We start from the raw sequence: 21,483 nt of genomic DNA, 5'->3' as shown, positions 1-21,483 counted from the left end.
AGCATAGCATACTAAATTGGTTTATTAACAAAAAAGGACAGTGAAAAGAAGATGAAACAGAAGATGACCCAACAGACCAAAATTATTTATGATTAATATTGTAATCTATTTTGTATACTCTGTCACACCTAGTTTGAGACAGTATAATTTTGGTGATAACAGAAAAACCAACAGTGAAAAAATAAGTAATTGCATTAAGCTATATTTGATATACAAGCATTTATGTCTAAGAATCATATGCTTACGAGATTGTTCAGCTGTTGGGTTGAACATATGCTTCTTCTGTATTATAGTGCTGGATTATGTCATTAAAGAGTTCGGTTTCAATTTTAGGGTAATATGTAAATAGATCATTGTACTAAGGCAGCTGTTAAAGGGACCCCAAGATGAGTTATTTGTTTAGTTGGATGTGTTCAACAATAGCCTTTGTTCGTGAAAGAGCCAGAGCAAACAAATGATTGTAAAAGGGCACACTTGAAAACAATTACTTTTCACCCATTCCTTGACAGCCTTGGCTGTGAAACCATCCAAGGTAGAGAGGACGTATTTGCTTGTCAAATCCTAAGCAAACTTTTAGAAAAACCGCTATTACAATGTTTGACTAGGATGTAGTAGGCCTTCTAAAACAAGGGGATATTGCAGAAAAATAGAAGACAGAGAGTTAAATGTCAATAACAGGATGCAAAAATCTTACTTGAGCCAGTGCAGTGTTGTATCTGCTCATTATGGTAGCTCCATTTTTGTTCCCATAACTGCAGGTAATGGTAGTGTTTTCATTACAAAAACAGATCAATAATTTGGTAAAAAATTCTCAAAGACCTGGCATCTTAACCAAGAAGCTCTTATGAAAATGCCTACTGAGCATGCTCAGGTCATTTTTATTTAAAAAAAAATGCTAGCATTCAGATTTCTGTTAATGTCATAGCCACTCCATTGTATAGATATATGATGGAGTTTAAAAAAGTTGGTTTTGGAACTGTAGTAGAATACAGTTTAAAAATTGTAGTTATAGAAAAGTTCAGTTCAAATGTATTCCATAATAGTTTGCCAGGTCTTTTATGGAATGACCAGCTTATGCTGTCAAGCATAAATGACATATTTTTATATATTTTTTAAAACATGTATTGATATGATAAAGCAGATTTGCAAGTTTCATAATTCTTTGGTGAAACATTAATCTTTGGTGAAAAACAGACTGATTTTAAAATCCTATAAACATATTCCTTAAAAGTGTAACTTACATTTTTTTTAAAAAAGGTCCAATAGCTCAGAAATAGCTATTGTGGCATATATGGTCAATTCCTCACATTTATTTCAGGTTTTTAGTAGCATTAGTAAAAAAACCAACAAAACATCCAAAGAGAATTAAAAGATAGTTTGAAGGAATAGTGAGAAGTCAGTAAATCCTTCAACTGCCTGGAGATTGAAAACTAACCAAAAGTTGACTTCCAATTTACTGCATTCAGCCAATTACTACAAGGGTCTTCAAGCACTGAATAACCTCAGCAGCATAGATGCCACTGAGAAAAGGGTGAATTAAGGACATATTTTCCAGGCCTTATTCTTTTTTCCTTTTCCCAGCTAGATCTTTCAGGTTATCTGTGTGTGGTTAGTTTATAGTTAATTCAATTATCACACGGGAGCTTAATGACACTGTCTCTAGACAACATGAAGAAATATATCTGCCTTGAATCTCAAACTGTGGCTGCATATGGTATGAATAAAGAGAGATCTGCAGCTGAAAACCTGCAGTAAGACAGTTCTCACTCATCTGGGAATAGAGGGGGTAGGACAAATGCTCCCTCAAAAGGCATGAACATTTGGACAGAGCAGGGGACTGAAGGAGAATGATGTTCTCCAGTTTCACCCATTAGTGAACCAACTAACAAACACAATGGTGTTGTTGTTATTCTTTTGCCATAAGCAACAGGACTCTGTGTGTGGGCAGCAGTTTAGTGGGGAGGAGGATAAGTCGACCCCTTTTTGTCCTATTGATTTTTTCCTATTTGCATGACTTGAGCAAATTAAATGATGCAATATGGCTTTTTGTTACAAAACAAAGTGAGAGATACCACCCAGACACATATGTTGATTCGTAGAAGCTGTTTACATGAGAATGGAGTGAAATCTACCGTGAACTGAGCATAAAAATTCGATTCAGGCTGGGTATTTTTTTTTATTATGCTTGGGCCAGCAAGACTGAAACACAAGTTTTCCAAGAGTCTCAAAGACCTTGACAACTACAGAGTTGTAACTGAGGAATTCTTAATTAAACCTAAACCAGGAGGAAGGGGGGGGAAAAAAAAAAAAAAAAGGAAAAAAAGAAAAGAAAAAGAAAGAGGAAAAAAAAGTAAAAGAAAAAGAAAGAAAGATACACCTGACTGTTTATTTCATGTGCAGTGATTCTTAATGACATTATTCAGCACTCTCCTCCCTGTGCATAGCCCTGGGTGCAACAGTGGTCATCACAGCAGAGCTTATCAAACACGCTCCTGCAGGGGTAGGTACCAACCTACGCAACAAGCTGAGAAGCAGAATTTAGCTTGCTACAGGATGCAGATAACTGGCAATTTTAAGAAAGGAGTGAGCAGAGGAGGTGCTTCCCTTCACATGACCGCAGCTTGAAATTGGGCAGAGAGGCTGCCAGGTAATGTGAAGGAGGGAGGCTGCCTCACAGCACCTTGGGTGCGGGAGGAACCGGTCCTGAGCCAGAGCAGGGAGACCGGGCTCCTACAGCGGGAACTCCGGGGGTCTTCTGCAGCTGATACACGTAACCGTGTACATGGGCCCCGAGGAGGCTGGAGATCACAAAGTTCTGCTCCAGCGGCACTATCTACTACCCAAAAAACCTTCCCGACTAAGCATGTGGAGCAAATTGGAGACGATTTTTCATGCCAGAAAAATAAACCGTAAACCACCGCCAAGTGAACGCACGGCCCCGTGGCTGCCGGTGCCCGGAGCCCGTCCCGCTCCTCCACCTTGCCCTGGAGCCGCTCCCGCGCCGCGGTACCTGCGGGTGGCCCGGCCCCGCTGCACCGGCCCGCCGGGACCGCCGCCACCGCCAGGAACTCTGGCGCTGCGGACAAAAAAGTAACTTCCCCGCACACCCGTCGGGTCTCAAAGCACTCTCCCCGCGGAGCGCCCGTCCCCTCCAGCGCAGCGGAGCTGCAGCCGGGCTCCCCGCCACTCCCGAGGAAATAAATCAGCACCAGTGTCATGTTTCTGCTTCGCCCTCACCTCCCAGGCAGAAACAGTCGCCCCCCGCCGCTCCATCCATCCATCCATCCATCCATCCATCCATCCATCCATCCATCCATCCCCCTGCCGTTGCATCCCCCCGCACAGGCAGGCAGCAGGTTAGCGACTGGTTGGCGGGCTCCAAGCAAAACCCAGCAAAGCCTGCCTACATCCTCCCCCCCGCACCCCAAATCCCCCCAAGCAGCCCTGGCTGGTGCCTACCTTCGCCTCGGCGTGCAGCAGCCCCGGCGCCTCGGTGCGGGAGCAGCAGGACAGGCGGGGGTAGAGGCCGCGGCACATCGCCTCCCCGCCGCCCGGGGCCTCCGGGGACAGCACCCGCCGGTCGCGCTTCTTCAGCCGCCGCGGCGGGGTCCCGTTGAGGCACCTTCTCCTCCGGGCGCCGCTCTCCCCAAACTTAGCATCCCCCTCGAAGAAGCACAGAACCACGGCCACCAGCAGCAGCTTGAACGGCAGCATCTTGAGCATCATGCCTGAGGGAGCGTGTGAATGCACCCAAAAAAGGGGGGGTGAGGGGGTGGGGGGGGGGGGAAGAAGGAGGGGAATCCCACGGACTTTTCTTTACACTTCAAATCAGGAAACCACCTCCTTCCCCCAGAAGGGGAAAGTCTGGAGAAGAACAACAACAGTAGCAATTAAAGGAGAATAAAAAAAAAAGCCCTTCGGTCGCCCCCGCTTCCAGAAAGGCGGAGGCGAACAGGCAGGGACGGGGGAACGAGACCCCCGAGCGCCGGGCGGGAGGATGGATGCTCGGAGGAGCCGGCGAAGTTGTGCAAGTGGCACACACAGGTCTCAGCAGCTGCCGCTGCCGCGCCGGGGCGCCGGGGCTCGGGGCGGGCCGGGCAGCGGGCGGCGGCAGCCCTCCACTTGTCGTCCCATAGGAAGGGTGTCCCCGAGGTGGGACGGCGGCGGCGGCGGCGGCCGGGCCGGGCGATGCGCCCTCCGCTGCTGCCGGCGGCTGCGGCTCGGCGGGGCTCTCATGTTTCGCTCCCTCTTTTCTTCTTCTTTTTAAGCGGCGCGCGGGGAGGTGCTGCCACCGCGCGCCCTGCACGTCACCCGCCGCCACCGGCCGCGCGCGCCGCCGCGGGGGCCCGGCGGGAAGCGGCGGCGGCGCGCGCCGGGCTCGCCTCCCCCCCCCCCCGCGTCCCGGCCCGCGCGGGAGAGGCGCGGGGCCGCGCCCGGCGCGAGCGCGGGGCACGCGGCGGCGCCCCGCCCTGTAGCGGTCTCGCGGCGGCCGCGCGGGGGTCGCTGCGCCCCTCCCGCCCCGGCCCGCACCCCCGGCCCGCACCCCCGGCGAAACGGGGTCTGGGGGCGGCCCCCCCCCCCCCCCACCCCGGCGGGCCGGTCTCGGCGGGGAGCGGTGCAGCCCCTGGGTGCCCGGCGGAAGGCGCGCGCCGTAGGTGGGTGCCGCTCCTCCGGGAGCTCGGGCGGCCGGGCCGGCACCCGGCGGAACCGGCCCCGCAGTTGGGCGGCAGCCCCGCTCGACCGGCCGGCGGAGCTGCCGGCGGGCTGTGCCCGGCCCTGCCCTCCCGCCTTCCCCCCGGGCCAGGGAAGGTTCCAGAGGCGCGGGGCCGCACGCCGGGCGGGATCGGCGGGCACCGGGGAGAGCGATGGGACGCGCCGTCCGCTCCCGGTGGCTGTTGAGGAGAGCTCCGGCATCGGTGGCTGCTCCACCGAAGGTGCTGCGGGCTGACTCCTCGGTGTCCGTGACCTTCCTTCTGACCCTGCGAACAGAGGTCAAAGTACAACCAGTTGGTACTTGGAGCAGTTGACATGGTGGCTGTTGCTGATGGTAGGAGGGAGCATGGTGTCGAGGGGTGAGCGCCCTCCTGGTGTGCTGAGAACAGGGCACCTGGACCTGCTGTGAGCGGGACAAACCGAGTAGCCCGTGGTGGTGAGAAAGCTCCTGGGAGATGGGGAGTGAGCCGGGAAGGGAAAGGGCAACTCGGTGTGGACAGGGCTGAAGTGAATTTGGGAAGGAGAAAGATGCGACTCCAGAAAAGACCAGCCCAGGGTAGAGGCTGAGGTCGCTGGGAAGGCGATGGTACAGAGCCCTCCATGTGGGAAGAGGGAGCCAGAGCATCTCCGGAGGTGTTAGCTGCTTCCTGGGGGGAGAAGGGAGTGGGTGTCCTCAGTTGTGGTGTGGTTGCAGCTACAGCCACTGACTTGGAGTGAAGGGCAGCTGGACAAAGAGTGCCCTGAGCTCTCTTTGCCAGGGACTTGCTGCTCATCCCTGAAATAGAGGAAGAAATTGCTTGGACCCAAAGAGCCCCCTTAGGAGGGATAAATGAAGTATTGCATAGAGTTCCTAATATGCAATAGCTTTGTTTCTAAAGCAACTAGGGCCTGTTATTGTTCTCCTGTTTATTTTTAACCAGAGAAAATGAGCCTTTTCAGATTTACGTTTGAACTCTTATCCTTAAAACAGTCCGCACTGAACCAAACAGGAATTTGGCATGGACAAGTAGTACATCAGATAAATCATTGAGTAGACATAAAGACTGTTTCCTCTCTCTTTAAGTGCATTTCTTGGAGGGCAGTGGTTCCTAAACTCATGCCCACCACTTGTCTTACCACTGACCCTCATTTGGCCGAAAATGTTCCCAACCGAGGCTTGAGCTACATCAGCGTGAGTGAGGGAGGCCTCAGGTACAGCCCGGGGCCCAGCGCTTGTGCTAATGAGTGAAATAAGGATGGCACCCTTGGGGTGTCAACAGCCCTGGTGATACAGCATCCTTGCTTTGTAGTTTTAGGAAAAAGTACTGCTTTGCAATACCTGAACTCATTCCATGAGCAGCCTGGCTGGCAGAACTGTAGCAATGTAGTTATTCTACAGCAGCCATGCTTTTTTTGTTCCTTTGGATTATTACATAGATTATTCTGAAATAAAAGTTATTCCAGTATAAAGCAGAATATTGGTAGCAGAATAAAGTCCCTTTTATTTTTTTTATTAATGGGCAGAATTGTACTGGCAAAAGAACACAGCTGGAAGACTTTCCCTGTGTAGGCAGGTGCTCATACTTTTCAAGTAGATTGCATACTTCCTCTCTGCATCTCCCTTGCTGAAGTGGGAAACTGGAACTCAGTGAAAAAAAGTGGCTCTGGGGCAGATACCCTGTTGAAAAACAGTGAACAAGTGTTCACTGAAAATTTCTGTTGAGCAGTTGTAGCCCAGTCCTTGCAGTTCCTGTCTTTCTGAAAGAGAGAGGAAGTGAGGAATATAAATCTATATGATTAAAGTAATACAGCTATTAGTAAATAACCTTTCTTCCTCCTTCAAGTGCTGCCTGCATAAATATCCGTTTCTATGTGTACCTGTACCATTTCTCAGAGGAGGTGAATTTGAGGTGTATTAATTAAATTGAGAATGATTTCCTGAAATGGGATTTAGATCAAGTTTCTAAACTAAGAAAGAGCTGACAGTTTGAGAAGGTCAGTTTCTACATAGAAATTTTACACAGATCTATGATGGAGACATTTCCCAGAAATTCTGTGGAATGTACTGTTGACCTTGTATAATATAAAGTGCTCAAAACTTCAAGCTCTGCAGTGACAGAATGATACAAAGATGTATAAGGAAGGCTTGAAGAAGGCTGAATGTTTTTTAAAACGTCTGAATAGAAATTGCTGTTTCTTGGGGTTTTGTGCAAGAAGACCTGATTTAATTTTATGTTCCTTTCCAAACGTTAAAAGTACACGATGGCTTCTTTAACAAAGCATTTTTTTCAAGGTGGTTAATACAAGATTTTGATTATAAAATAATGCAAAGTGAAGGTTGGTATTGGATAATGCCAGTTCAGAGTGTCAACTTCAGGGTTTTTTAAGGCAAGCTGGATTCTGTCATATGAAGCTCATGAGTAGAAATTATTAAACATGGTAATGCCATAAAAGAGTTTAATAAATTCTGTAATTTCAAAGTATGTAGGAGGTAGATGAGAATCTTTGGTTTACGATGCAATTGTGTATGAAAGAATTAGAAAGCTTTTAAAAAGGAAGGTATTGCTACTACAGTTTTTGCATGTAGCTAGATTTTTTTCTAGTTTTACCTAGGAGATAAGCTGACTGTGCTTATTTATGCAATTACTTTAATTATCTATGTTATTATCCATATCGTGGTACGTCATGGTACCTGTATCGTGTGAATTAAATGTCAGAATACTCTTCAAAGAGTGTAAGGCTAATTGTGGCATGCACTTCTTATTTCTCAAATTATTTTATGTCTGTTCTTAGTTATATATATTTTGCAAGGGAATTTAATTGCACCGAGAAACCTGCTTTAAAGTTTAAATTTAGTGAATTCCTCAGTAGTTTGAACAGAAGAGGAAATGTGTAGTATTGTGTAGCAGCTAGTGTCATTTTTGGAAACTCTAATTGTCATATGATTTTGCAGATAGGAGTAGAAGCTGGGCAAAGTGATTTCATGGCAGCAGGTTTGATGGATGCAAGCAGTATCATTGAATTATTCCCAAACTCCCAATGGGTGTTGTCTGACAGCACCCCTTAACATATTCTCGTGACTCACAGAAGAACTTCACATGCAGTCACCTCACTTTCACATGGACACTTAAACTAGGTGAAGCAGGTGGACTCAAGTCCTGGAAAGTGGCTCTGCGTTTGTTTTAGCTGGCCTCTAAATACCACATCACCATTAGACTTTTCACTGAGTCCATTGTAACATTATGCTTGTTATTTCAAGCACTCTTTCTAAACTGTGGGATGTGCTGTGAAGCCAGTGATTCTACTTTATTTCTCAGTCTTAGGTAGTCATGCAAGGAGCAGGGAGTTGTACTCGATGATTGTTATGAGTCCCTTCCAACTTGAGATATTCTTGTTCTATGATTCTACATTCTTGTTGAGGACACTCTGTGACATAGACCAGTAAGAAACAGTCATGGATTCTCCACTGTAGATCTCAAAATCAGAGTTCCATTTCCAGATTCAATTCTGAAACAAACACTTTAATTAATTTAGAAAGAAAAGTAGAAAAAAGCAGTCAGATATTGAATTGAAATTAATTTGAAGTGAATCTGAGCTTGAGACTCCAGGCTTTGAGGTTTCTGCATTAGCTGTGGCTCCTGAAACTTAAAGGTCCCATCTCCCTGTTTTCTGTCAACTAGATGGACAGAGACCCAGGAATCTGGAAATTTGGAACGAGAACTCGGGCAGGAATCTCAAGGTTTGGCAGTCTGGGCTCCTGTGCTTCTGGCTTTTTTTGGGTGAAAGCCCACTGTCTTGAGAGTCCCATTAGAGTGAAGCTGAGAGTTTTTTCTGGCTCTGCTGCATCACGGGGGCTAGGGTTCCTGTGGCCTCAAGGCAGAGAGCTGAAATATCAGGAAACCCTGACTCCAGGACAGTCTTTATGGCAGGAGTTCCCCACAGCTGTGAACTCTGCAAGTTCATTTGCTGTAGCAGCTCCCTTGGTAATGAAGAAGGAAAACTGGTGGAATGGTTTCATTAAAGTATCTTGTGGTTAGTCAGAAGTTTATAAAACCATTATATTTTTGCTTATATTTCTGATTGTGATGTAACAGATTTTTTTGTTTGGTCAGAACATTTCTGGTTGGTTCTATACACCACCACATCATTTCATGGGGTTGAGAATAACATGTTGCTTGTCTTTTTATACCACAAAAACGAGGTGTGAAAGCTGGTATAACATGAATGAACAGGACTTGTTAGGATATTTTTATGGGAAAATAGGTACCCAGACAGTCACAGACAGGTTTTTAGGGTATGCCTTTACCACAGAGTTTCCCATGGCTCTTAGAAATCCTCTAAACCAGCTGAAGCCACCTGGACCATTTGGGACTGTAAACTAACGCGTCTGCTCTCTAAGCACGACTTCAAAAAAGCCTAAGTCCCTTCTGGTTACAAAAGCAGTATTGAACTGATATTAACTCCACTTGATTGGCCCATCAGGGAATACGAACTACAGATTATTTTAGCACATCACATCAGCTGCTAACAAACGCCAAACCCTCAGTTACGTGTGTTCAGTTTTGCAACATAGGCTAGGCTAACTAGAAGACAGATAAAGTAAACCATTTTGTGAGGGAATGAAGACTCAAGAGGCCCTCTTGCTTGTGGTCTGCACACTTTCACTACCTGCTGTAATTCACCTCAACAGCTTGTTTCTGTTTATGTGTGTAACAAAGAGACAAAGGAAGCTGCTGTGGGAAAATCTTTCTTTCTTAACCAGGGAATGTAGTGACTCCACTGCCTACTGTGGTTTACCAGCCACTTGTATACTATCCCTTGCTCCAGTGTTTGAAGCATTCTTAACTTGCTGTTGGAGCAATTTGTATAAGATGCCATCAAGGAAATTCTGAAATGCTTGTAATTGTTATTGAAGGAATAAAGGTCTTTCTGAATACGTGATATTGTGCATGCCAGAACTAAATAATGGGGCTAGATATTTCGGCCTAGTATTCTTTGTTGCCTGCTAAGTGTGGGGATGGAAATTGTAGCCTGGCAGCCTTAAAACTGAGCAGTCTTGAAACTCTGCTCTGAGCTACTCAATGATGGGGATGTCAGAGAGGATTCCACAGTTTTTCTCTGTGCTGATGTAGTGCATGTGCATTTCACTCTGTTACATAAATCAGTCAATTCATATTTTACATGGGAGCTTTGGGAAATTCTTCATTGTAGCTTTCATGCAATATTTGCTAGGGTGCCGTGTACAGCATTGCTGCATATAGGGCATATACGCTATATTAATTGTGCTATTCCAAACTACTTTCCAAACAGTGAAAAAACTTTACTCAGAGGTGGAAAATAACAATGGAGTCAGCAACCATTGTTGTATAATTTCGTAGAACAGCATATGTCTAATTCATACGTGTAATGCAGCTTTCAGAAAGCTGTATCTAATTCAGTAGCATAATTTATCTTTCAGGAAGTAGTGAGTTCATCTCAATAATGTATGCTTCTCGACACATTGTTCTCAGAACTACCACGGCATATGGAGGAGAGTATCAGTGTGCCTCATGCTCACAGCATGCTCAAAATCAGTAATTTTGCCCTGTGTTAAATTACTTCAGAATGGTGCAGAAAGCTGCCTCACATTTCTGGCATCTTACATGCTTCTGCAGGCTCATGTGCACTTCTAGGCTGTCTTCTCTGTGCCAGTGTAATGCATACATAGTGCGGTTGTTTTGAAGTGTCAGTTTAGCCTGCACTGACCTGCAGTTACAAATTTTGCCCTTAGAAACTTTTTTTTCTCTTTCTTGCCTTGAAGGGGCATTGGAAGCAGGCTGTGAGCAGCCTAAATCCTGACCAACTGAGATCAGTGTGGAGAGGATTAAATCTAGAGTCTGAGTCCCAGTCATGAAAAGAAAAAGTTGGAAGAAATAGATGATTTTGTAATCAGCTAGTTCTTCCAGAGACTGTTTTTTGTGAACCCATTATCGAAGTGACTGAGTTTGGCCTGCATGCCCTCCCTTACACTCCTGTGATGCTGAGCAAATTTCAAGTATGTGGATCATAGGTTATTTACAATAGTTGACCTTTAGATAAAAAGCAGTCCAGCAGTCCTCAACTGTAGACTCCACTTTGGCTAGGATGTGGTCATAAAGCTACTTTATCCACATGGAGCCCTTTCAGACTTTCAGGTTTTGGGACTCCTTGGTTCTGCAGACTGATACTATTTTGCCAGAAATGTAGTCTTCAAAGACAGGTTGGACTGTGTATGTTCTTCTGAACCTTGAGATGAAGAGTCAGTTAACTTTGGTGAGAAATAAATCTAAGTAGGTGGTAGGTTCACACACAGGTGGCAATGTGTGAATAATTTCTTTCATTTGACAGTAAGATGCATGAACAAAAAAGATCCTGTACACCTTTATCTTTGGATAAAGATGTAAACTGATGGGGATGCCACATGAACTTTTACTGAACTTAAAGCCAAACCATATTTAAAAATAAATAAATAAATAAACCAGGATAAGGAGACACAATAGCAGATGCTGGGACCATCTGTTCCTGGACAGCTCTAATAGAAAACTTCTTTTAGTCTATTGTATGTTTCCCTGCTAGGTAGTAGTATTTTCTGTATGATGCAGTCTGCCTGTGGTGAGATATGAACAGTAACGGCCCTAATCTCCAGGTGAGTTGTCCTCAATCCCAGAATTTTATATGCAGCCTGGCTTCTACAGCATTTGAAATTCTGTGTATGATCAAGTGGTGGAGGTAAGAAGTCCATCCTAACCTTAAGGCATTTATTACAATCACTATCAAATGAACTTTAAGGATGAGCTGTACTGCTCCACGTAATTTGTTACAGATGTGAGGGAATCCCTAATTTCCAAAGGAATGGTCATTGCAGACTAGAATGAGATAAACAAACTGCAGTTAACCCTTTCTGCAGAGGTTCGGTTCTGATTCTGGCAAAAACTGTGATACAAAGTGGCCATGATCCTGGAATTTTAACCTCTTCAATGCTCCCTATAATTTTTTAGATTAGGGTCTAAACAATTGTTTAAACAGCAATCACAGCATTCCAGGGATGGTATGAAGTTACAGACTGCTTTCTGTGTGTGAGACGAGTTTGTAGATATCAGATAAGAAACAGCAATCAGTGGATTAAGTGTTGACTTCCATAAAGTATGATAATCAGGAACAGTTTTTCAGACCCATCCATTAGAATAGTGATATTTAGTGAATTAATATGCAGGACAGTTTGTGTATCATGGACTGCTTATTGAATTTTGCTAGCAAATCAGTCAAGTATGGGTAGGAGTCAAATGAGTTTCTACTGCCATTCAACATTCTTTGGAAACTCAAGGGTCAGTTGATTGTTCACAATGGAATACTTTGTTCCAGCAGTCATTTTTTTTCCCTAATATGTAGTCTGAGATGCTAGCACTGTACTTTCAGTGAAAATGTTTATGATAAATGTAACTGAATGTATGTGGAAGAAGGCCCTGAAGACATTCAAATCCTGTGATGCTGGCAGCTTGAAGGAGCAGAGGGACTGTGTGGGTTGTTCTCTCTGGACCTATGTTTTTTCATATAACCTCACACCGAATGTTCAGTTCTTCTGGGAGGCTTGTGTATCGCTCCACCAAGCATGGCTTTCCAAAGGGTTTGAACTTCAACATCAAGGGCACTTTTTATGTCTCAGGAGTAGGTAATCTGTACAGACAAAACTTTGGGAAACACTTCTAAGTGACAGCTGTATGTTCCCTGAGAGTGCTGTTGTACCAAGAAATCAATGAACTAGTCTGGAAGTCTGCAGAATTAAATTGTTTTGACAGAGCTGTGTGGACAGGTAGTAATTCTAAGGTTTCCAGTATTTTTGGGTAGGAGGCAGAGTTTTTGAAAGTTTAAATAATAATTTTTAACATGATGTTAAGAATGTAATTTCAAGTGATAACATAGTAATTATGATTTTTCTCATAATCATAATAATAATAAACCAGAAAGTATTTATCTTTCTGGTTTCCTAAGGGACAGAGTCATGCAGGGCACAGATAGGACGCTTCTAGAGAAATTTAATGGGGAAACAGACCTGTGATTCTCTTCTTTCTTACTGATTATTTAGAGATTTCTCAAATAGGACTCCACACTGTTTCTTGAGATTCACTTGCCTATGGCTGTTAGGATGAGATGAAAATTGTGAAAAGATGCAACATTTTAAAGTTTTAATTATGGTGTTCTACATCCTTTCTCAAAGTAGGCAGCATTGATCCATAGATAGGTAGAGCTAAGTAAAGATACTTTTGAAGAAAATGAAAATTTATGAAAAAAAGGAAAATGAGGCTAGCACTGAAAAACAGAAAAAAAAATCATGGATTGCAATTAGCAGTAGAGAAGGAAAAGTGAATAAAGAAATCAAGGTTCTTTAAGCTATGCTTTATCCTCTCCATTGTGGCTTGATCTAGAACCCATTGAACAGGTTCCCCTAAACAAAGCAGTTGACTCTGAACTTCAGCATTACAAAACCTTGAGACTTTATTTCTTATGAGTGCAAAGATGTTAGGTAGCTATGTATGCAGTATCTGTTTACTTACTTATGTTTAATTTTATACTTGTTATTAATATTACATTAATACAGAATATTTTCAGTCACGCACTGATAGAACAATAAAATTGGTTCACATACCACTTAACTTTTGCACAGTCAAGGAAGCCATGGTTTCTGGTTATCTCTGAAACAGAAATCATTTAATGTATTCAATGAAAGAGCTGGGACTTGTTAGCCTGGAGATGAGAAGGCTGAGGGGAGACCTTATCAATGTATACAAGTATCTAAGGGGTAGGTGCAAGGAAGATGGAGACAGGCTCTTCTCAGTAGTTCCCAGTGTCAGAACGAGGAGCAATGGGTACAAGCTGGAACACTGGAAGTTCCATTCAAATGTGAGGAAAAACTTCTTTACAGTGAAAGTGACATCGCACTGTAACAGGCTGCAAGGGAGGTTGTGGAGTCTCCATCTATAGAGATATTCAAAACCTGCCTGGATGCAGTTCTGAGTGCTGTGCTCTAGGTTATCCTATTTCAGTGGGAGAGTTGGACTAGATGATCTCTAGAGGTCCCTTTCAACTCTAACAATTCTGTGATTCTGTATTGTGATTCTTGTTTGACAAAACATTTTTTACATTTTATTAGAGAAAGATGTTCATTTAAGTGACCTTACTTGTATAATATGCACAATACTTACATGCTTGTTTGAGGAATATTGTAAAAATGCAAAGCACTTCAAAAGTGCTAAGTACTGTTTATAAAGGGACATTTTTCTTGCATTTAAGAACACAACACAGGATCTTCTTGGTAAATTATTTAACGAGGCTGTGCTGGAGCTTTCTATAATGTTTGAATGAGAATGATGTTTCATTGCTTCATATGGCGTGTAAGATGTCGTGTATAGCAATCTACAAGCAATAAAAGAACTGTGTCACTGCAGTTTATATTATTGAATTATTACATGTGGTAAATAGGCATTTTTCATTGGTATCAATTGCTCTGACTAGCTGTTTTAGGATAAAGCAACAGAAATTGAGAGATTTTATCCATTGTCATATAGGTTTAATGCTTTATGAGTCTGCATATTCATAAACATGATGAAATATTTCTTGTGATGGAAAAGAGCTGAAGTTCTGTTGCATCAATATGTGTCAGAAGCACATGAATATGCAAATATTGCTGTTCAAGTGAATTATAAAAACATCTTCTTTTTCATAGTTACAGTTTTACCTTTTCAAAGCATATAAAATATTCTGGAGCTGCAATTTCTTGAATTTGCTTTGCTCATGGAAATACAGCTTTGCAAAGAGCTGTATTGGTCAATGCTATGATTTTGTTTACATAGCTTTAGAAAGGAGACAATTGGAAATGATGATATCACTGTTTTACAGGTAGCCAACACCCTTGGCTGCATGAATTTTGGCTGAGATGGTGAGGAGTGCTGCAACCCAAGTATGATTCCACCGCCAACTCCATCGATGTTTCATACTGAGAATGGGTAATTAGTTTTCACTAAAAAACTTTTGTTGACTCTCAAAAATATGGGTATTTCTACAGAACACGATTTGCAGAACCTATTTTGAGTTTCTGGTACAATGTCAATCTAAATTAATTTTATTTTCACACAGTGACATGGCTAGAACAGTGTCTGAATCACCTCACCTATCTTTTGGAAATTCACTGACTACAGTGATGATACTGGAATGAGGCAGATGAATGAAACAGAAAGCTGAATTAAATTATTTTAAGAATCTTTATTACGGATGTTGGTTTAATAGATCTCTAGTGTTTTACTTTAGGTCCCTTGGAATTTAATTTCCTATGTGTATTTTACATGTATTTATATGTTGCCCTGCACAGTAGCAATCTACATTTGATTTTGTCATCTAATTAATATTAAAATGGTCTATAGAGTAATATTAGAGTAAATTTTAAAGTAACTGTGGAAGTATAGAGACTGTAGAAGGAACATTTATTAGTGTACTGTTGTATAGGGAGAAAATACATGCTTCTTTCTAATATTAAATTAAATAGCTGTAGGTAGCAATTGAGACCTCTGGTGTGAACTCTTAGCTATAGATAATATTCAGAATGGTGATTGCCTGGGTTTGTCCTATGAATAGTTCTAAATAAATGAGTAAAGGTGACATGTTATAAAAAAACCCCACCACAACAGAGAACTTTTAAATTAACAGGTTGCTTCATTTATTATTGATTGTGTAGGTCTTAAGGAAAACTTTAAATTTGGGAACGGAAAACAAGCCCACTATTTCACTCAGAGATGGAGAATTTCTAAGTTACAGAAAAACTGAAAAAAATCTAAGCTTTTGAAGTGTCCATGCTCTAGCAACTAAAAAAGTAAATAAAAATAGCTGAGCTTCATTAAAACCAGGAGCATATTTGCTAAAACCTGTAGCAGACGCAGCTTTTTATCCTTGATGTCTGTGGCTTGGAAATTCTGTGGTTGGACTTTCAGTGATCCTTTTCTGGCCTCATTCAACATGCACTTGAAGAGAAGAGGAAGCTCATCAGCTCTTTGAAACTGTCATGATTCTGTTGATTTCTGTTATGATAATTTCTGCTACCTAAGAATCTGCCCCAAGGTCTTTCTGTGTTATTTTCTTTGAAAGGCATAAATACATACCCACAAAACAAACCCAAAATGCCTTGTGCTTTATCTTGTACATTATCATTTTAGAAGATTTAAGTGTTGTGGCCTTTTAATACCAAAAAAAAAAGGAGGGTGGCCTGCCAACTAAAGCAAGTTGCTGTTTCTACCCACCATGTTAGATGGCCTTATGATGTCCTCTTTGCTAACCAGCTTCTCTTGCATTGAATTACTGTCTTCTCATTACTTTGAATTCCAAATACAGAAATATTGTTACTTCTACTAAGGCAGAATAAGCCAGAAAAGTATAGTATCATTTTCAGATGATACTTGTATCACTGGGACTTAAAAAAATTAACCTAGTGCCATTTCACCTGCAAACTTAAGAGCTTTGTTACATAAAAACCATCACTGAGAGATGGTTTTTACAGTGCCACTTCAGAGAAAGCCACCTAAAAAAGTGCTGACTTAGCAATGCTGTGCAGAAAGCAACGATTCTGACTGTGTTGCTGGTCTTAACTCTGGGGAGAACCCAACAAAACCAAAGAACTCTGAAGTGATACTTCTGCAGTTTGCTGTCTTGGATGCTTCACATTCCATATGTCTTGCAGGAAAGAAATACATCTTTTTGTTGTTCTTTTTTTGTTGCTTCCTCCCTCCCCTACCCGTTTCCCAGAATGAGGTATTAATTCAGTGGAATTTACCTTGCAGAGCAGGAAGGCTTCTTAAGGCTCCCATGTGTTTCATATGTTGTTTTGGTTAGCAGTTCAAGTATCCCAGCAAGTCCTACTTAATAATCTATCTGATAAGACTTGATTGCGCTTCACTGTGTTTAAATATTTTGGGGAACTGTTTAGATAACCAGAGTGCTCCAGTGCCCGCATTTGTGTAAAACTCCAAAGTTAGAAAACACAGCCTTTAGTGTCTCAAGGTCTCTCAGATGAGTGAGATCCAAAAGGAATTGCATATTGTAGAATTCTACTTGATATCTCAATATTAGCATACATGATAAATTGTGTAAATAATGTGTGTTTATTCTTTATTTTCTGTATTAGGTTTTTTGCTGTGAGTGTTAAATGGATGGGTCAGAAAGCAGTTTCATGTCTGTTTGCAGCAACAGAGCCTGCAGGAGGAAAAGGCTGTTACCGCAAGGCTCTGATGGGTAGATCATCTAGGTTTTATTTTGGCAATAGAGAATTGTGCCCTTTACTATTTGAGAGATTCTCTGGCTTTTTCAGCTTTAAACAGTGCTATCAACTTGTAGGTGGTGCTATTTCTCTTTGGCATTATGTTTCCATTAAATAACATATACTGAAAAGAATGTGCCCTCACCTACTGATAGCATCTTATATCCACTGGGAAAAAAATATCTGCACTACATCTGAAGAACTGATCCTGGATAACTAGTAAAGTATTGTTATTGATATTATGCAGTAACTTTGACCTATCTAATTGCTCATGCTTATGCGGTACAAAAGATAGAATACAAACTTCTGTTTGGTGCTTGGTCTAGGTCTTAATATCTCAAAGCTATTACTTAAAAGAAATAAAAAATTCAAGCTACAGACCATAGCTACTCCAATAAGGAATTCTAAAGGAGGTTACAGGGACCTTAAAGTTAACATGTTTCCAAGCTTCAAAATTCCATTTGTCTAGAAACATTCATTTACCTCACATGGAAGGTATCCATGTGGGGCTCTAGTGATAGCATTGTTGTAGCTGTAGTTGTTTAGAATTTATTTAATTTTTTTTAAAAATGAAATATAACTCTTCCTTTCTGTTCTGTACTGTCAGTATTTTCACTATTCCCAGTTTTTTAACTCAATTCATAATTTTGATAATTTTAACTGGATGATTCTATTTCATGTACTTATGGCACTTAATGTGAAACAGTTCAGCCTTCATTTCCTGTTTATTTTCAGTTGCTAATTTTCAGACTTTTTCCATTCCCTTGGGTTTTTAAAAATCCTGTTTGATACAAACCAGGGTGGTCCAACTGGCAGCCCAAGGAACAGTTCCATCTGGCCTGCTGCATTTGCCAAGGAGAAGCTAGGAAATGCCTGTAAGGGCATTCACTGTCCTCACAAGCACCTATTTCTCAGGTACATAACCATGCTTAAAGCCCAGCTGTTGTGCCATGTCCACCCAGAAGACATATTGGCACTAGCCATCCCTTTTCTCGAGCACAGCTAGATGTCTAGAAGGACTAGCTGTCTTTTCAAAATGATCTGCAAAGAGGATGCTACAAGTGGAAGCTAGCACCTGTCCCTAAAAATGCTAGACCAGTTTTGTTTTTCCTGGCTACATTGTCAAATTAAAAGACAGAGTGACAGGAAAACTGTTCTTAAGCCTCAGGGTAGTTTGAGCTAATGAGAATTTTAATAATCAGCTTCCACAATGCTGATGTTACTAATTCATGGTATCATTGCTGACTTTGCATCTGACTTCTATCAGTGACCTCTGTGAAGTCACTATATCTTTATCCCTTTATGCAAGATTAGCATAATAATAATCAAGCACTGTGCATTGAAAGCACTATAAGAACCAAGTATATTTTGTCAAATTTACAGTATAATTTCCAAGGATTTATTTTGGCTACTTTGCACTTTTCTTTTTGTTGGAAACTGTTCTACCTTCAGATGCACATGGATGCCTCACTAAAAATCAGTGCATCTGCCAACATGCAATTCCTCATAAGTAATTATCTCAAAAGCTGAATTTATCCCATGTAGTCTATTATGTTGTACCATAAAAGCCTTTCTGTAGCAAAATGAGCCCAACTAAGCATGAGGTCTAACCAGTGCCTCATAAAACAATAATATCACATCTTTTGATGTGTATTCCATTTCCATTAAAAATATTTATAAAGTTTAGCAGGAATGAGGCAGACTACAGCTTGGCAAAAGGCTGAAATAAGCAGTCAGGAGCCATGTACCCAAGAGCTCTGCTACTTTTAGTATCCTTATTCAATATACTGTAGCACATGAAGTTATCAGAGAACACAGAGTGGAAAAAAACCTGCCATAATACAACATCTTAGTTTTATGCTAATACCTTTTAGCATTCTGCTTACCTTGTAATTCTAAAGAAACTGGATTAATGTTCATAACTTACAAGCCTTTTCTAGTTTAGAGTGTACAGCAGCACAACTGCTGTATTCATTCTGTGCTCATTTATTTAAAATATTTCTTCTGTTTATTGTCCTAAGCCCTCTACACTGTTCTTTAATGTTCCCCATTATACTGTGCATCTCCAATTTTGGTTAAAAAACCCCCTTATTTCTGATACAGATCATCTCCCCAGGGCTTTTTTTTTTGGGTCTCGATTAATCTCCTTTGTTTTCTGTCTCCTCTTTGTCTGTTCTATCTAGTTGTCTACTCTTTATCCTATCTCTAGCTATGGTGTTTTCCCCAATTCTTTCTTTCCTTTTCCTTCTTTTCCCTTTTCACACTCAGCTTTTTTTTCACACTGAGTTACCCATGTCTTCCTTTGGTGTTCCTTCCAACACGCCTCCCCCACCCCCCGCCCCCAGTTTTCTTCTGATATTCTGCAGTCTGTCTTTTCCCTTTTCTTTCTGCTCTGTACACTTTACTGCACTATCCTGCACTCCTCTTTGTTTTCCTTTCTCTTTGCTAATGTCTTACATCTGAGAGATGACAGATGATGTCAGAAAAGAGGAAGGAAAGACAACAACTGAAGGAATTAAGACATAAGCTAACTTAGAGAGAAGCTCGATTATTTGTGGCAAATTATTAGTTACTGACACTGAATTTTACTTGAAAGTTACAACCAACAATGTTGCAGAAGCAATGGGACAGCATGCTTAAAAATAGATAAAACTTAAGTAGAGGCAAAACATAGTTACAGTTATTAAATACTCTTATGAAATAGTTGTAGGGTGCATGTCTCTGGAAATGTTCATGGAGAGAGAAATAGCACTGGAGGATAAGGAGAGGCTAGTGAACGCAATAAATACAGAAATAAGATGAGGAAGCTATGCAGTCATAGATGAAGTGTGAAAATATGTGAATCAGAGGCAATAAAGACCTGCCTCAAGTATTTGGAGCAGGTTGAAAAACAGAAAATTAGCACAGAACTGAGAACAAGCAGTGATTATTCTGGACAAGAAAAAACAGGAGCGGTGAAAATGGCAGAAGAACCAACTTACTGAGGGTACCAGACACACACTATTTGTTAATGTAATTTCAAGCAGGATGCAGAACTATCTGGGTAAGACAATGAAGTGCTAGGAAGCCAATGGGTTTGAAAGAGGGTATGGTTCATACTGATTAAATTCTTCCTTGTTTGGATGGAAGAAAGTGCTCAACTAGAGGAATTTGTGTCATAGTTACCCATTGGACTGTGGTTTGTAAAAGTTTTTACATTTTATTTGTGACAGTATCCTAAGTTTTTGTCTAGATTTTGCTGCTTGTATTCATGTTTGCAAGCAGAAATTTATTCTCTGAGTTTTTACCCTGATTTAGTGAAATCAAAGCCACAGGCAGAATCTAACCAGTCACTGGCATGACTGGAATAACAGTCCTATAAAAATGTCACTGTTCAGTTGCAGTATGTGCAAGCACTCAATTTACAAAATAAAAGATCTTTTTAGTAGCTTCGTCAGCATTTCTAAAATGCTAGTCACCCTTCATTGACTATCAAAGATTATTACTGAGTGATGTGTATTATAACTGTATATTGTTTACTGAAAACCTTACAGTAATGCTGATGAACACTCTGTAGTTTCCCAGCACAATGAAAAAGTGGATATTGTAACCTTTGTGGCCAGATAATTTTTCTACCTGAAAGTCACATTTCCTGGAAGTGTTATGCTAGGAAATGGTATCACATACCTGAGTACCATAGGTTGTGTTAAATTAAGAGGAAGGTAGCATATCCTTAACTAAAACATCAACACAGTATGCAACATGTTAGAGAAAGTAGATTAGAGATGGCCAACATGTCTTCATCAAGGGCAAATTGCGTACAACTAATCTTGTCATGATGGAGTAACTGCATCAGCAGGCAAGGGAAGAGCTACCAGTGTTACCCATCTGGACTTCTGTAAGGCCTTTGGCATGGTCCCCCACAACGTTCTTGCCTCTAAATTGGAGAGATATAGATGTGATGGACTATTCAATGGTTGCATCCAGTGAGTTATAGTCAATGGCTCAATGTCCAAATGGAAACCAATGCGTGGTGTCACTCAAGGGTATGTACTGGGACCAATACTCTTTAATATCTTTATTAATGACATAGACAGGGGAATTCAGTATACCCTTAGCAAGTTTGTGGATGACACCAAGCTGAGTGATGCAGCTGATGTGCTAAAAAGTTCCCTCCAGAGGGACCTTTGTCATACTTGAGGGTTGGGCCCATATGAATCTCAGAAAGTTCAGCAAAACCAAGTGCAAGATCATACCCCTGGGATGGAACAATACCCAGATTCCATACAGAGTGGGTGACTGAAGGCAGCCCTGTAGAGAAGGACTTAGGGATACTGATGGATGAAATATTAGATGTGGGCCAGCAACGTGTGCTTGCAGCTTAGAGAGCTGACTGTGTCCTGGGCTGCATACAAAGAAATCTGGCCAATAGGTGATTGTCTCCCTCTATTGCACTTGTGTGAGACCCAAACGGGTCCAGTTCTGGGTCCTCAGTA

The 21,483-nt window shown here is 41.8% G+C and overlaps 2 protein-coding genes across 2 annotated transcripts in view; one reads left to right on the top strand and one right to left on the bottom strand.

Moving 5' to 3' along the window:
- The window catches only part of HHIP (hedgehog interacting protein), an 82,155-nt gene extending 77,987 nt beyond the window's left edge, over positions 1 to 4,168 (bottom strand). Inside the window, exon 1 of the mRNA XM_051617702.1 lies at positions 3,460 to 4,168. Within this exon, the coding sequence (XP_051473662.1) occupies positions 3,460 to 3,726 (267 nt within the window). The 5' untranslated portion in view covers positions 3,727 to 4,168. The remainder of the gene's footprint in view (positions 1 to 3,459) is intronic.
- ANAPC10 (anaphase promoting complex subunit 10) overlaps positions 1 to 14,708 on the top strand; it is a 178,608-nt gene extending 163,900 nt beyond the window's left edge. The window contains exon 6 of the transcript XR_007889338.1: positions 14,605 to 14,708. The gene's annotated coding sequence lies outside the window, so the exon portion shown is untranslated. The remainder of the gene's footprint in view (positions 1 to 14,604) is intronic.
- The last annotated feature ends 6,775 nt before the right edge of the window (positions 14,709 to 21,483 follow it).

This window comes from Apus apus, chromosome 4 (genome assembly GCF_020740795.1).
Source record: "Apus apus isolate bApuApu2 chromosome 4, bApuApu2.pri.cur, whole genome shotgun sequence".
Lineage (NCBI taxonomy): Eukaryota > Metazoa > Chordata > Aves > Apodiformes > Apodidae > Apus > Apus apus.
The sequence above is the reverse complement of the archived record's forward strand: the minus strand, read 5'-3'. Positions and strand labels throughout refer to the sequence as shown.